The following is a 17,528-nucleotide window of genomic DNA, read 5'->3' as shown; positions in this document are numbered from 1 at the left end:
AATGGAGGATGAAATTTGTTTGGATAAATGAAAAATAAACCACAAAAAATAAAAAAAAGAATGAGAGGGCGAATAATTACTAGACCTTCAAGCCCCCAATTATTTCCCCATTTACAAATTCAAATGATAGAATTTGAAATATATATATTCAGTTCCGCTAATACAAATTAGGATTTACAGTTTTAAGATATGTAAATATCGTACACCATTTTTTCAAATATAAGACTCATTTGAAAATATTATTTTTCTAACAATGGATACCATTTTTTCAAATAAAGTGCATTTGGCTTGCACACCCTAACTAAAACTATATGTAGTGTTATTCTTCTAATAATAAATGATCACAATATAATTTAAATTTCACAAATATTATCGAACGTAAAAGAATATCACAATTTATAACATCAGAGTTCAGAATAAATTTATATATATATATATATATATCATATCAGAACGCTGGAATTGATCAGCCCATGAGAGTACCTCCATTAAATATGCTCTCTGTTTCTCCAGTACTCGCTGAAAGGACGAAAACAAAAGAATGAGTTAGGTACAAGACAATCAATACGTAGCACAATTGATTTTAATCACAATTAATCATAAATCCAATATATACATGAACATATTAACATTCTGAAAAATATCACTCAGCAGTCCTACACCATATATGAACTGCTGAATAAAAAAAATAAAAAAAATACTTCTACTCAACAGAAATATTGTGTAAGATTGCAGAGTAAAATAATTCTAATATCATATATACTAGAAAAGTTAAAATTTTGCAACAAACTCATGGATAAGTATCAAATTATATCAATAAGGATTTTTCAATTTTCCCTTCAATGAAATACTTAAAAGTCAAACAAGGAAACCTTAATTTACTAAAGGTTATTTATGCCTTAAATACGCCCCAAATTAATTAGGACACATTGAATTTTCCATTGAAACAAATCAAGATCAGGACAGACCCAAAATAGATTTTAAAACCTTCCTATTACGATTATGATGATAAACCCAAAAATTTTTAATTCATGAAACACACCTAAATTTAGTACCATGAAAACTGATTTCAAATCTTGCATATATTTACAATAAAATCAATATATATTTTTATTATAGATAGAGCTCGTGCAAAAGATACTAAAAGACAAGATTATAGATGCTCTTATGAAAAAAGTAACTAATTAAATTTACCAAAGACATTGAAATCAGGATAATTAAAGCAGTATATAGCGTATTACGATCAGATTTTTGAAAATTTTAAGCTCATGAAATGAAATCTTCACTATATAATATATATGTGCACTGCTTCTAACTATGATAACTTTTGTTTTAGCATTATTACCTTGGAGATATAAATTTGATGGAATGCACGTGTTGTATTTTGTAAAAATCTTGTCCTCCTTCACCAAGTCTCTTCTTGAATGACGAGTTCATGCCTACGATTTCCAATTTTTGCAGGTTACCGACAAACTGGAGTCCATCTGGAACCATCCTAAGTTTGTAGCAAAATTCAATCTTCAAATGGCAGAGCTTGGGCATGGATCCTTCCTCCACCTCCCACTCCTCTAAGTTTTTTAAACGACTAAGAATGAGAGATTGAAGTTGAGGAAATCCTCTTACAGAACAAATCATCTTCTTCCCTGTGTAGGCCTCGATACCAAGGTGGAGAATCTTTAAGTTGGGAAGCTTCTCCAAAATCAGCATTGGGTCTTCTTCAAGGCTAGTGAAATTTAACTTTAACTAGGCAAGATGTTGAGAAATCTTGTCGTGTTCTGGCAATTTCTCCATGTTCCCCCGAAGTCGTAGCTGATATAGTTGAGGACAACTCATTTCCATTTGTGTTATAGTCCAACTCTCACTCAAATTATTTTGATCGACCTTAAGAACTTGAAGACAATTGAATGTGAAATTTGAAGGTAAGTCGTTTGCAGGAATGTTTACAAGTGTTTGCAACTTATTAGCATTAGGTAGTTGCAACTTCCCCCTGAATTTGGAATAAAAAGGTAGATACAGATGCCGCAAGTGCTCCATATTTCTGAACACATCATTTGGCACAATACCTGGCCATTCTGTCCCTCGCAAATCTAGTGTTTGCAAGCACTTCAAATTTCTTAGAGATGAGATACTTCTTACATTAGTAGGCCTCATCGATAAGAATCTCAAGTGGATGAGACTGTTGATCTTAGGGGTGAAATCCATCCCCATATAGACTCTAAGATATTTGAAGTTCCTTAGCATAGATTGCTCTTTCAAAGGCACAGAGAATGTTAGAAGAGACCTTAGGTGAAAATATTTTTGGGATGTCGACGGAAGTGTAAATCCATGTCTCATGGGACTTGATCCACCAGTGATAGCAACTCTTTGAACTTCACCAATGGGAGCTTCTCTTTCTTCATTGGACTCATGATCAATATTGATGACGTGGAGAAAGTTTTCCGATTTAGCTTTTCCCATGCAGAAGTCTCGCATAAGATCATGGAGACGACAAGTTTTGATCCTTGCAAGTGAACTCTTTTGTCCTACTTGTACCATACACCTTTGAACTAGCTCCTGTAAATATCGTTCTCCAACATCCTCCAGTGTTTCCTCGTTACTTCCAATGTGTTGCATTCGATATATAAGACCTTCGGCCACCCACATTTGAATTAACATCGTAGTCCTGATCTCAAAATCCTCTGGGAAATGACCTAAATATAGGAAGCACAATTTCAAGTGGGAAGGCAAATCATCATAACTTAAACCCAACACAATGCTGATAGGAAGACCATCCTGTTGATGGATGTATGATTTAACATTTCCGTGTACTTGGTTCCACTCTTCTAATGTCTGTTTTGTGGCCAAAATTCCTCCAAGTACAGTGATGGCCAATGGTAATCCCTTGCAATATCTAACCATCTTTCTCCCTAAAATATTCATATTTTCCTTGATTGTACATTCTGCATAGCCAACCACAATATAAACAATATCATTTCTTCTAAAGTATTGAAATAAATAAATAAATAATCTACTGGCTATTTTGAGACTAGAAAGCTTTCAATATCTTATAGAGTGATGGAAACATTGAAACATATGGACTAAAATGCAGAGTATGCAATTGTTATTGAAAGATTGTCCTTCATGATCCATCCAATTTCATCCAATTTAATGTTGTCTTATATTAAAAAACAAAAAAACGAAAAAACAAAAAATCCCTTCAATGAGGATTGATGAACATATGTGTGTCTCGATCTTCCACTTGAAGTCTTGAAAATCTGGACAAGAACTTGATTCATGGGATATTCTTGAATCCTTCCCATCAAAAAAATCAATATGTATGTATATTCTGATATTCAAAATAAATACATGCGTAATTTTGAATATATATATATATATATATATATTTATGTCAAGTTTTCATCCAGACTAATACCATAAACTCATGATCATTGACCAACCTAACAATTTTTTTCATCTTTTGGTCATTTTTTAAGAGGATTTAAGGTTCCGTAGTGCAATCAACCAATTCTAGCCGCAAGACTGCAAAACTTCTGGATCATTAAGTAGCAAACCAATTTTTTCTCTCTTAATTCATGTTCAAAACGTGAAACCAGCAATCTTTCATATCAAACACTTTAAAAAAAAAAATCTAAATCTAGTGGATGAGAATTAGATGATATTGTTTATATACCTTCTGATCTCCTTGATATTGCTAAATACTGAAACAATTCCCAACTTTCTTCATCGTTTAGAAATGGTAATTTGTGAATGTGGCCACTTGGATCTACTTTCGAAGCCAAGGCTTCATTACGACAGGTAAGCAATATTCTACTATTTGTATCATCCATTGGGAAGGCAGCACGTAAACTGTTCCAAGCCTCAACTTTCCAGATATCATCTAGAACAACCAGACATTTCTTTTGGCGCTGAATTTCACAAAGTTTTTCAGCAAGCTCTACATCTGTCTTAAGTTCAATTTCTTCTCTCTGCTCTTTAGATGGAGAGATAAGACTAATCAGAACTCCTTTCCAAACATCTCTTTTTCGATACTGTTGAGAGATACATGCCCAGGCACGGCAGTCGAAGTGACTCGTGACTTGTTGATGATTATAAACCTTCCTAGCAAGAGTAGTCTTTCCAAGACCACCCATACCACATATGGAAATGACTTTGTATTTGTATTTGATCTCTTCTGTCAAATATGCCACCACTTCCTTCAGGCTATCCTTCAATCCAACAACAACATTATATTCAGCATGACCATAAGTTTGCCTTTGCTCTCTTATCTCCTCACTCAAAGAACTCGACCCTCCAGCTTCCTTTGAAACAAATTTTATGCCATATTTTTGTAAATGCGAGCTCAATGTAGAAATTCTATTCGTTATTTCACGAATCTCTGAACTAGTTTGATAAATAGCTTTTGCTTCTCCCAAGATGGAGACAAACCTCTTCAGGACATTTTGTATGCCTCCTCCCTTTCGGGAGCCAATTTTGAGGGCATACCTCTCAATAATATCTTCAGCGTCATAAGCAACATCTCTCATATCTGCAACCCACTGGCGTACACTCTCGCTTTCATTTTGCCTCGCATCTGCATCTTTTAGGAGACTTTGGATCCGTTTGAGCTCAACTTGTAGCTGTTTAACTTGCTTACTCACCCCGTGCAAGGATATTGCTTGGGATATTGCTTCTTGTAAGAGCAAATCACCAAGCCTTTCCACCACAATAGAGACGATAGCCTCTGCCATTTTTCTTCACGTAAAAGAGGGGATGGATGGGATTGAACTTTGATTGTAACTTGGCTCAGATTTTGGAAGAAAGTATTATGTTTTGTGGTGTTGCTGGTTTAATGGGAAAAGAAGCATGGAAAGAGTAGGGTCGACACCAAAACCGCATGAAACGTCACATAATATCCTCTATACATATTTTCTACCTTTTATTCGCCCATGCTCGAAGCAATTCAAAAGAAAAAGGGAGGGTATGGGTCCCTCAAAAATTTGCAAAGGCAAAGGTTGAAGAAATGAAGCATTACAAATGAGGAAAGGAATCCCAAACGAAGAAATGCAACTGATGAGATATTCTGTTTCGAGTTGATCTTTGAAGGAAATTAAGTTGGTGATCTTGTGAATCATGACACATATGGTTTTGGTGATTCCTCAAGGATTTCTTGTTAAATGTCCAAAGCACAAAAGCATAAGACCAACGTAACATCTTTAAGTAAGCTTATATCTTTTTGTCACTCCACAAGATTTGTAAGATCACGTACGTACAACGCTAAGAATAAAACGAAAACAAAGAAAGCTCTTGAGAAATATCACTGTAGAAATTTAAATAGGCAAAGAACCTGGCATGGATAGTAAAAAATGATCATAACATATCATAGTTATAAGAGACTTGAGAAGATCGGTTAAAAGCTATGAATAATTCTAGTCCTTGCATGGTAAAAGTAATGATTCCGAAATGTGTCCGTTGTTAGCGTGGCTGACAAATATTGAAAACAAAAATGGAAAAGAAAAAAAGAACTTAAGGGAAATGGGAGAAATGTTGCGAAAAACAATGGAGGAAAAGTAAGTAAAATAAGAAAATAATCACACTACATAAAATCTTAATTTTGAGAAAAGTAAGTAAAGTAAATAATATCCACGGATCTGCAAATAATTTTATTATTTTGAGAAATGATCAACTACATTTTGGGACAAAATTACACTATTCCAGATTCTCGTGAAAATCTTAATTTCACAATTCCTGAATTATTTGCTTGAGGGAGGTGTTAACTGTCAAGCGAATCTTGAGTAAACTCTGTTAAATATTCTTATTAGTGAGTGTCAACCGAGCTCTCCACCTGATCTCGCTCGAGCGATCTGTTGCTCGAATATCGAGCGAATATTCTATCTGACAATTATTGAGTATTTAACATTATTCATAATTGCATACGCTATATATTATATTTATTTTAATTTATTTTTTTAAATTTATTTCTAATAAATTAATTGATAATGAAAAAAAAATTACGTTTTTTTATTCTTTTACTAAAAAAGACTCATGCATCGGAATATGCTTCTTGTGGTTTTCTCAGTGATTGGGGGAAGGGATGAAATGTTTGGATAAATGAAAAATAAACAAACAAACAAAAAAAGTAGGCGAGCGTTTTTTTTTTTGTTCTACAAAATTAATTGATAAGAATAAAATTTGTGTTTTTTTTATTCTTTTACTCAAAAAGACTCATGCATCGAAATATGCTTCTTAGTCCAAACTTCAACGCCCAGATTTCTTCATTTTTGTGGTGAAGGGATGAAATGTTTGGATAAATGAAAAATTATGAAAGGAAGTAGAAGAAAAAAGTAGGAGAATAATGACTTATAGGCCTTCATGAATTCCTACGGTTCCTACGGTTTATACATGAAACTAGGCAGGAAGTAAGGTCCAAAGCACATTTTCTTAGTTGGGTGAAACAGATTATTATTCAAAGATAATAAAATTTTTTTACAAAAAAATATATATATATATAAAGTATAATAATTACATGTTTGGATACATACGAAAATAAAAAGATTAGTTTAAAATACACTATAGTTTAATACAAGTTGGTGGAGTAGAATAACATAGACAAGTGATATAATATAAAATTTTCATCAATTCCTAAGCTAATTGCAATTAGTTTAGCTAATTGATAAGATCCTATTGCATATAAAAGGGAAAAAAGACTTTGCTAAAGTAAAGGAATCAAAGAAAGGAGAAGAGCAAACTTACTGGCATATAAATGAGAAGCCAAGATAATAACACAAAATATTACGATAATCAGACAACACAAACATGATAATAATACAAAATTTGTCTTGAGAAATAGATTTTTTTTCTTAAGTCTGGAGAAAAAAACTTGAAGAAGAAAGGACGAGACCCTGCGTGAAGGGAAAGAATGCGGACCAGCAAAGCAGGACCAGGGGAGCGACTGTCTTTGTAGGACCTGGATTAAAACATATACTAAATTAAGGTTTTGTCCTTTGTACAAGCATATACTAAATTAAGATCACTTAAACTGCATTAAAACATAGATACAAAAAATAAGAAAATACTTATCTAAAGTGAATGCAGGCAACAAAATCTAATGTTCTATTTATGTTAATAATTTACCTGCCAGAAAAATAATATATATTTTTTTGTTGTTCCATTATATATATTGGCAAATATGATAAGATACTGCCTCAAATAACCTAAATAACGTAATAACATGAGAGGAATACCTTGTAGTGTGTCAATACACTATTCCACAGTGGCTGTTTGACTCAGGTAAAACCTGAGAGAAGTAGAGCATTAGAAATAAGACAGAAGAATTGCATGTTTGAAGTTTATAAAACAGCCTATATTCAAAAGAATGAAATCAACAAAAGAAATTCAAAAAATCATTAAAATAACAAAATTTTCAACCACATGAACTAATCAGAATCAAACCAGATCACACCAAAAATAGAAACTAAGTAAATAAAGTTTGAGTCGGATATGCCTGGTTCAAAGTGCTATTATATTTTACCAAGATAAAAAAATAAAAAATGTGAAATTGTGGAACACATAACAAATCAAGTTCATGTAGCCATCTTGCATGGAAAACTATATTGGTGGTGTGGGACTTCAGACCATTTTCATGCTTATTGCAAGTGTCGGTGAGAAGTTACTGGACCATTCCCCATCACTTTCCTGGAACTCAAAAGCTGTTTCACCACATGCTTTTGCTCTTCTAGAAACACTGCCATTTCCAAGTGAGTTTTTAGTAGGACACCGTTTTCTATACTTGGACCATAGGATATAATTGTGGAAAGGATGTTCTCCCTACAAATAGCATTTCTCAAATTAAAAATTGGTGTACAAGTGACCTCTTTCTTCTATATGGAAAAATACAAAGTTTCTATGGACCATAATCACAACATGGTTATGAAACAAAATAATGTATCAAACCAATCGTATATCAAAACAGATTTCCTACAAGTGTTTACCTATGACCATTTCTCTTACTAAATGAAACCAGTATTCCAAAATCATAAACATTTGGGGATGATGGTTGGAAAATTTTCACTTCTTGAGACAGATTTAATTGTGTGGAAGTGGTGATCAATTGAGAATATGTTTGGGAAAAAGTGGAGTGACGTGAAAGGCACGTTTGCCCACCAATGTTTCACTGTCAAAAGTAGTAACCACTGAAGCACTAAAGCATATCAACAACCTTCTATTTGCAAGCAGGATTTTTTTTTTTATAAGTAATAAGAAATTTTATTAATAAGCATATTCCAGGTACACTGGAGGATTTATAACCTGAATGTTTGCTTAGTACTTTGATATCCTTCTTTTAATACAAATAAATGCAATGAAAACATTGAAAGAGGAATTTTTCTCAGCCCAGTGCATGTTGAAAGGAATTTTTCTCATTAATATAATATACAAAAAGAAACATGTTGAAAGAGGACAACTCTTTCTAACTTACACCTTAACAATTACTTGGATAACTGACACATCAACCAAATTCCAAAAAGTTGAAACCTAAATGGAGGAACAACCAAATATCCTCCAACAAACTAAAATAATCAAGACTTGAGGAAATCAATAAATTTTTGGCAGCTCTATCTAGACTCGTATCTTCCCTAACATTACAGGCAACAATTTCATCTCTAGTTGCAACTCCAAGCAAGTATTGATGTTGTTACAAACCACCAAAACCCACTTAGCTAAACAGATCAAGTCTCCATCACACTACAAAACTCCAAGGAATTCTTCAAAAGGATGGTGATCCTGATCAACATGAAAAGAAATGCACTTATCTTTGACAAGTAAAAATTATTAAAATACCAAAAATTTCAGATGCAACTTAGTTGTCGGATATTTGTTTTAGTTTGCTTCACAATTTAATATAAGAGAAAATGAAGTCAATGGCTCCAGAAATTCTGAATGAGATTTCATCCTGCAACCAAATTTTACAAGAAACAAAAATCGAAAGGACTGTTCTAGACAATGGAGAGGATGAAAAGGGGCTAAACTAAAATTTCAAACCAGCTACTAAGAGCACACTATATTTGATAATAGAACGTTGAATCTTCAAATTGGATTTGATTTTCCAAATCTAGGTACCAGCAATGACACAACTAAGGCTGTGAATATTGCACATAAAATCTCATATAACTATATCTGCCTCTAGTTACATGCAGGAAGCAATGAGAACCTTAAAAATCTCAGGGTTCAAACTTCCAAATGATGTTTTTATTTAATTTTTTAATTCAAGAAGAGGTACGAGTACCGCTTGCCAAATGGCAGGAACATGGAACTCAATTGTTTTGGGCGGTCTCCAAAGAAGATGCCAATGCAGCACTGCTTTGAGATACTTGTGGCAACACTCATCTTTTCCACGACATTTAGAGCTTCTCTGCATTCTCAAACAGATTAAAAATATAATTATCACATATAATATGGAAGAATGACGTGTCTATTCTACAGTAAATAAATGATAAATCGCATGTAAAGATAGCAATGAGAAAGTAAAGTTCTGTTCTTAACATTGCCACTTGCTTATCACAAAACTTTTCAATGATCTACCACACAAAACAGTCCAGGCACCTTCACAGAAATGGTGGAAACTATATGGTCATTCTATGGTCATTGCTTTGGTTCCATAGTTTTACTTTTCACAGCATAATTTCATGTTGAATCAATTAACTGAGACAATCTGTTCATCTTCATGCCTCTTCAATAATACAATGGAATTTCAATTTGAAGCTACTACCTATTTCCTGTAAGTCCTTGAATAAGATAACAAATTATTTCAAATCTTCAAGAATTATGATTCCTCATTTCCAAGACATGAAAGAAATGGACTTCATCAATTTCTATGCATCTCCATTTGCATATGCTAACCCCTCAAACACAAAGCAACCTATAGATAGATATGTTGGCTTAACACCCAGTGTTTAACTCTAGTTGTATGCATAGGTTGATTTGGAAATAACCACCCAGTAACTGCCACCTTTGATCATAAGCAAACACCTAGATAATAGATCAACAAAACCATATGATCATATATGCACATTTTCTTGTGAGGATGCTTGAAGATTAGCTGTTCAAATAAACCTTTAGGCAGAAAAGTATAAAAGTTGTGCTTCGTCGTTGATATAGAATTCCATAAGAATCAAAACCAAAGAAAACATATTACAACCAGATGCAAAACATGTATATCATAGCATCAACAAAGGTGTAGGAATTCCTAATTGCTAGACATTACAAACACTCAAGACAGTCATCCATGTAAATAATTAAAACTAAAACAAATATAACTGATATATAAAAATTAGAATCACTGTATAGATGCAAACCTCATAAGAAATAAAAATTCCTGCAACGGATTGTACTGCATTTTCCATGAGAGAGAAAAATAGAAAGCACTACAGGATACCCAAAACAGTCGATTACAAACAGAACCACAAAAATGAAGCAACCGGCACCCATGAAAGAGAGGCAAATAGCCAAATTGGATACAACAATACACGTCAAAACAGGATTGGTCCTCGGTTCCTTCTTTAAAGTAATAGTTTAGTTATTTATTTCCAAAGACAAACATTCAACCTTTATTTTAGGGTTTGGAGATTTAAAATGCATGTGGTTGACAGAGCATTACTTGAAGTGAGATGGGGCTCCAAGCTCATCTATTGGACTATTACAAAGGTGGATCTAGCACTTATTAAAACATTGATATTTGATTTGATGCATGTAACAACCAGGAATAAAGGTGTTTCTCCCTTTCTTCATGTTTGAATATTTATCCCTGACATTAACTTTATTGAACCAAATCAGGTAAAGAATAAATGGCAAAAGACCAATCCCTCTTACATTCCAGTAATAGTGTATTCTGTTTTTGTTAGCTATCTTGACAGTGAATAGGTGGGTTGCTAAGCCACCTGAGTGGCCTTTTTTCAAGGTAAACTTTGATGCAGCTTATGACAATAATTCAAACAGAATGGGAATGAGGATTATTATGAGAGACAGTGAAGGGGGCCTACAAGCTTGCTTAACAGCCCCAAAGGAGCAGGTTTTCTCATTCTTCCAAGCAGAAAGAGCAGCTCTTCACAGAGCCATGGACTTAAGTGTTGAGTTGGGAATGAATCAAGTAATTTTCGAGGGGGATGCCAAAGTGGTCATAGATGCTATTAATTCTAAAAGTGAAGACAATTCATGGCATGGTCAGGAGACAGAAGATATGCAACTGTTAATGGAGCTTCACCTGACATGGAGGTTATCTTTTGTCTACAGGTCTGCAAACAATGCTACCCACAAAGCAGCCAAGGTAGCCATCAAGGAAGTTGAAGAAATAGTTTGGCTAGAAGATGGACCTGAGGTGGTCAAAACTTCTGTTACAAATGATGTATCTTGTATACCTCTGAGTTAATCAATGATATGTTGCTTTTTTCAAAAAAAAAAAAAAAAGGTGGGTTGCTACTACTTAAGTCCAGTCGTTGTTACCATCACCATATTTAATTAGCTGAGGACGCCTCTTCCCATCTTAGTATTGATCTTAATTTTCATTTAATCATAAAATAAAAAAGTAAAAGCCATCTTTTTTTTCCAAGAATCTGCAAATCAAAACCCAATAACATACAAGACAAATGAAACCAAAAAACCAAATAAATAATAAAATATACAAATCCAACAAAATATATAAAAGAAAGATACCAACTATTCTTAAAATAAAAAACACAACTTCTAATAATGCAACAAAAAAGAGATAAAAAGCAGCATAAACTTCAAGCCAAACAAAGCAGATTCCCTACAAAAACCAAACCAAGAAGTTTAAAAACAAAAAAGACCACAAGTTTAAAATTCAAACCATAGAAAGTCGCCAAGGAAATCAAAGACAAACACCAAAATACCACGAATTTAAAAACAAAATAGAACAACTTCTATTAATGGAAGAAAAAAAATAGTTAGCTGTGCAAATACTTCAAAGTTGTATCAGCCACCACCACCTCTCCTTTCTCCCTTAGTTGAATTGCTGACTCGCATGTCTTCGATCATTTATATATCAAAATAGTGGGTGCTCAATTAATTCTAACTTGTTTAACAGCTAGCTAGCATTAATGGCATGCATGCATATAGTTCTAGATCACTACGAAATTGTTGTGCAAATTCATGAAATACTTGGATTGGGTTGTTGAAATATTTTACCAGACAAAGAAATAAGTTTCTTCCACCCTTAAAAAATACTCACCATTTGGTACGGTGGAGCCGCTACCACAACACGGAGGCTAGTGACGTTGCTGAGAGCTGAGAGAGAGGAAGAGAGAAACAGAGAGTGAGGTATGGAGAGGGTGAAGCTGTCGGAGAGAGATCTATAGAAAGGAGCTTACCGGCATGATGTGGCCGCCTGGTGGTGGCGCTGGAAATCGCCTAGGTTGTGACTGAGATGAGAGAAACAAAGGGAGAGAGAGGCATTGCGGCTGGGTATCAAGGCTTCGATGGTTTGTTGGAGGCGACGCATGGCGTCGCTAGCTGAGAAAATGAGAGAAATCGAGGAGTGAGAGAGCTATGGGATGGGCGGGCTTGCATTTGGTGGCTGGAGGCGACGCACGGCATTGCTAGGGGCCGCCGTGCACCGTGGCTGCTGACAACGGCAAGGGCCGTGAGGTGGAGAGAGAGAGAGAAGAGAGAATGTTAGGTTGAGAGAGATCAGAGGAGAGAGGGAATCAGGAATGAGAGAGAGAGGGATTTTTGCACGGACAGAACACAATAAAATTGAAAGGTAAACACACGATGCACAGAAGGAAAATGAAAATACTGTTTATTACCGTAGTAACTTATTATAATAGAAAAAAAAATGCTTCGACAAATAATTCCTTGACAAAAAGCTGTAATTTCTCGTGGCCACTGACCAACCACGGCCAATGCCTATCTTTGAAAGAAAAGAATCTTTTTATTCTTTATTTTTCTAATTTAAAAAATGTTTGAATTGAAATTTAAAAAAACAAACATTTAGCAAAATCTTAAAATCTTTTTAAAAAGATTAAGGAATATCAGTCAATCAAAATTCAAAATTGTGTAATACTCTGATAAAATGTAATATCTCGACTAAAAAAAATGTTTTCTCTATTTACAAATAATAAAACCTTTTGATTAATATTCCAATACCAGAATTTGAAATAAATTCAGTCCCAATCTCCAAGGAACATAATTTCCAGTATTACAACATAAAAAAGTATCATAATTTACGGCATCAAAATTCAAAATTCAAAATATAATTTTCAATTAAGCACCCACATGATATTATCATGCCAGAGCACTACAAATATAATGCTCCATTCTCATAAGTCTGGAGTTAGCTCTTATTACTTAATATTAACTTTAATAACACAATTATAAAATCCAGAAAATTTCATAAAATATTCATTTATTCACTCAATCCAAATATCCATGTTCCTTCATAGGGATAACAAAGAAATTCTCAATAACATAAATTAAAAACTCCCCAAAGACCTGAAAATATCCTTAACTCATCAAATCAATATATCTAAAAAAAATCAATTTACTGACTATAACTCTCAAATAAGCACTTATACCCTCGGACACTTATTCCACTACGATCATCACACCTTACTAAAACTTCCTACTCTTGTTTTCCAACCGAACCATCAAAATTATCTGAAAAATATTTGGATATAAGGGGTAAGTTATCAACAACTCAGTAAGCATAAAACATATACTAGTGTGCAAACATGAGTATCTACAAAGTTCAAAATACAGAACAAAATGGTTTTAGTTTCAAAATGCAGAATCATAACATGTTATCAAAAATATCAGAGCGAAAGTTTTAAAAAAGTATTCTTATTCAACGTTCCTTTGGCACAGCATAACTAAAACATCACATTAGAACATGTTATTCTCGGAGCCCTGAGTGTGCACACAGGAAAAACCACACAGAAAACACTTTATTTCCAAAATGGGTGCACCAGAAACAAAAAAGTTGGTATCAACCTGAACAGATGTCACAGTTTTACACCTGTGGTAGGGTCAGAACATAACAAAAATAGAAATAGAATGTCATGCCAAAGGTTTTCAGAAATCACATCATATCATATTAGAGTACAAAATATTTTCAGAACATAACAGAATTAGATCACAAAAGTATAATTTATGAATAAAATTTCATATTCGCTCTCTTTTGTACACTTTAGAAATAAAATGCCAAAATAACTCATGTCTACACCAATCATACCAGAAAATACCTTATTCTTATACAAAATTTTATAAGTAATGCAAAACAAATAACTGAAGTGTTTCAAAATTATTTTCATAACAAAACATGCATACTTTTCTAAAATCAACATCAGTTCATTTCTTTTATGCAAAGTCTAGTATAGAAACTCTGCTTACCTGAACTTCTTAGTTTTTCGAAACTTTCCTCAATAATGCCGAACAAATATTAATCGTCAACTATAAAATAGTTACGTAATTCCCATAAATTTACAATTGATCACTTATTTTAATATTTAAGCCTAAGATGCCAAATAACCTATTTTAATTCTTCAAGAACCTAAATTCTCAAAATTCCTTAAAATACCATCCTTTTCCAAAACCATCAATTATACACTTAACATACTTAACCTAATTTCAACTCAAACATCAGTCTATTTAAGAAATCAAAACTCAACCCATTTAAAAAAATGAAGAGTTGCTGAAATAAAAAAAATATTACCCGAACCAAAAATAATTTAGAACCCGACCTCAACTCAAAAAAATTTTACTTCAAAATCACTTAACGTAATACACTATATATATATATATATATATATATATATATAAACAGAACAAAGTAAAAACAAACTCACTGAAATAAATCCTTTAAACACTGTGTTTTGATACTGAGGGCAAAGTTGTAATTATACCAAAAACTTAAAGGTGGATTTATGGAAATAAAAATATACTTAAAGGTTTTAAGAAAACAAGACTCTTTGTAGTTTAATAACAAAAGTCCATAGCAAAAAAAAAAAAAACCTAAAGCATTAGGAAGAAACTTTCTAAAACTAAAGTATGCGGCAGCTTACCCAACCAAACAAAGGACAAAGCGGGAGCAAGCAGAACATGAAGGAGATGGGTTGGTTCGGAGGTGAGTGGCGCGGCTGAACGACTGAGAAACATAAAGGAAGAGTGAGAGAGACGGAGAGAAAAAGACAGAGAAACCGAGAAAGAGAGAAACGTGGGGGAAAGAGATTAGGCTCACTAAGAGACACAACAGACTGGGGCCAAAAAGTTCCAGGTGGTGGTTTTTGTTGGGTCACAAAAGGAGAGGTGGATGCTTTGTTTCTGGTATGGAAAAATAGGGGACACACGGACTAAGTTGGGTGGTTCGGCTGAGTCACACGGTGGCAGCGTCTAACAAAAGTGTTGTGGTGCACGACGGCAAGGCTGAGACCGCTGGGCTGCTTCAAACATGTGATAAGCAGAAAAGAAAACTGCTCTGCTTCAAGTGTGGGAAAAAGGGGACAAAACGGCCTGAGTTTCCGACAAGAAGCTGTGGCTGTCCAAGGAGGGAACATAGTTTCGTGTGGGCTGAGCAGTGGAGGTGATGGTGGTGCAATGTTGAACGTGTAGTGAACTGTGGCTTTGCTCCCTTTTCTTTCGATCAGTCCAAGTGCAGCGGCGGAAGGCTTTGGGTCACGGCAACGTGGGTCTGTGGTTTGCTATGGCTGTATGGTGTTTATGTGATGGTGCAGGGAGTGTGATGGGAGAGGTTTGGCTTTGGATGAGGTTGGCGGCAGTAGCACTGTACTCATAAGAGACATGAAAGTGCATCTATATATAGACGTTAGATGGTTGAAACCCTAGAGGCAAAAAAATAAGAGAGAACGTGCATGTGTGGTGAACATGGTGACTGCAACCAAAAACTAACTAGGGTTTCAAAAAAAAATAAAAGATCACGGACCTGAATAATAGGTTAAAGGATTTTAATGGAAACGAGACTCTAGAGTTGTAATCCTATGTATGAAAAAGATAAAAATAAAAACTTTCAAAAACAAATCAAGGTCTCGATCCATAAATAAATTAAATCTCGATTTAAACATTAAAAGAATAATCTAAACTCGTTTAAAAAAATATTTTAGCCCATAAAAGGACTTTTAAAATAAATATCAAACTCAAGGTAAAATCATAAACTACCAAAACAGAGATTTTAGGCTTGTAGTCTATATTTTAAAAGGATATTTGAAAACTTAAATGGCATTTTCACACACATATAAATAAAAAAAAAAAAAAAAGAATTGAAAACACCTTGGCAGACCTAAGTATTACAACAAACCTTATTTGGAATATATAATACAAGTTTATTGAAGAAATATACAACCAAAACATTTAAAAAAAATTACAAAGAAGACCTCCACACTATTGGATGGCATGGAGTGGAAGTGGTCACTTGTTGTGCACCTCAGAGAATTATTATACTCAAGAAATAAGAGCAAAACACTTACAACAATTTCTCAAAGAAAACAATTCTTTCTTTCTTATTCTCTTATTCTCCACACCATGATTTGTTCATTACATTGAGCTCTATTTATTTATAGATACAATTTGGACATCTATTACATAACCAATGACCTCATAACAAGATAAAAATGGTGACTACCTTTTACTTGAATGCAGAATTAGGCTACCTAACTTAATGGCTTCTCCACCAACTTTGGTGGCTTCTCCATGCTTCTCCAATGTTCAAGTTTATTTTTCAACATTCCCCCTCAAACTTGGCTCTCCAAATTTCTTCATCCTGTTTAAAAGCTTTGTGAATAAGTAAGCAATTTGATCATATGTCATGCAAGAGATTAGTTCTATTTCTTTATTCTTCACATGCTCCCTGATAAATGATACATTGTATCAATGTGCTTGCTTCGTTCATGAAATACTCAATTCTTGGCTAGTGCAATTGTTGAACAATTATCGATGTGGATTTCTATGGGATCTTCTTGTGGAAATCCTAAATATTTAAGCATGTTTCTTATCCATATGCCATGACATACAGTTGAGTTGGCATCAACATATTCAGCCTCACACGATGATGGTCTCACAATAGCTTGTTTCTTAGAAGACCATGTAAATGTTGTATCTCATAAATAGGATGTAAATCCAGTCGTCGTTCTTTCATCCAGATCTCTTCCCCAATCACTATCTGAATAGCCTATGAGTATGGAATCTTTATGTGATGTAGAAAACAAACTATCATTTATAGTATCCTAGATATAACAGAGTATCCTCTTTGCTGCATTTAAATGAGACTGGTCAGGAGTCCCCGTGTGCCTGCTAACTGGTCCAACTCCATAAAGTATATTTGGCTTGGTGCATGTGAGATATCTTAAACTTCCAACTAGACTTTTGAAATAGTTTAAATCAACATCTTCTTTTTCATTCTTCCTTAACTCGAGTCTTGTTTCAATATGATCTGTAACAAGATTGTAGTTTTCCATGCTAAACCTTTTGAGAATCTCTTTGGCATAATTGTTTTGGGAGATAAATATGCCTTTGTCGCTTTGCGCGAGTTC

The 17,528-nt window shown here is 34.0% G+C and overlaps 1 protein-coding gene and 1 pseudogene across 10 annotated transcripts; both read right to left on the bottom strand.

The window, feature by feature from the left end:
• Nucleotides 1-331: 331 nt before the first annotated feature.
• On the bottom strand, nt 332-4,877 carry LOC122313150 (annotated as a pseudogene).
• Nucleotides 4,878-6,708: 1,831 nt separating this feature from the next.
• LOC122313122 lies at nt 6,709-12,775 on the bottom strand. 10 transcript variants are annotated; one of them, XR_006243307.1, is made up of 7 exons: nt 12,357-12,775; nt 12,218-12,273; nt 11,234-11,342; nt 10,329-10,397; nt 7,612-9,385; nt 7,221-7,273; nt 6,709-6,943 (listed from the first exon to the last, which is right to left on the bottom strand). XR_006243307.1 is itself a non-coding variant. In XM_043127866.1 (7 exons), exons 2-6 carry the CDS (start codon nt 12,218-12,220, stop codon nt 7,232-7,234), a joined length of 432 nt encoding a protein of 143 aa, XP_042983800.1. In that variant the 5' UTR covers nt 12,221-12,273; nt 12,357-12,770; the 3' UTR covers nt 6,709-6,943; nt 7,221-7,231. The 10 variants fall into 10 exon arrangements, 1 of the variants encoding a protein (XP_042983800.1); XR_006243301.1 differs by having other exon boundaries at nt 9,260-9,385; nt 12,357-12,766; XM_043127866.1 differs by lacking the exon at nt 11,234-11,342 and having other exon boundaries at nt 7,612-7,803; nt 9,260-9,385; nt 12,357-12,770.
• Between the last annotated feature and the right edge of the window lie 4,753 nt (nt 12,776-17,528).

This window comes from Carya illinoinensis, chromosome 1, assembly GCF_018687715.1.
Source record: "Carya illinoinensis cultivar Pawnee chromosome 1, C.illinoinensisPawnee_v1, whole genome shotgun sequence".
NCBI classification, from domain to species: domain Eukaryota; kingdom Viridiplantae; phylum Streptophyta; class Magnoliopsida; order Fagales; family Juglandaceae; genus Carya; species Carya illinoinensis.
This window is presented reverse-complemented; position numbering and strand designations above follow the sequence as displayed.

Excerpts from the sequence above, each read along its gene's own strand:
- LOC122313122 (XM_043127866.1), bottom strand. Across the intron at positions 7,804-9,259 it reads TTCCTGCCATTTGGCAAGCG|GGAGAACATCCTTTCCACAA; the intron begins GTACTCGTACCT and ends TGCTATTTGTAG. Across the intron at positions 7,274-7,611 it reads TTGCAATAAGCATGAAAATG|GTTTTACCTGAGTCAAACAG; the intron begins GTCTGAAGTCCC and ends TACTTCTCTCAG.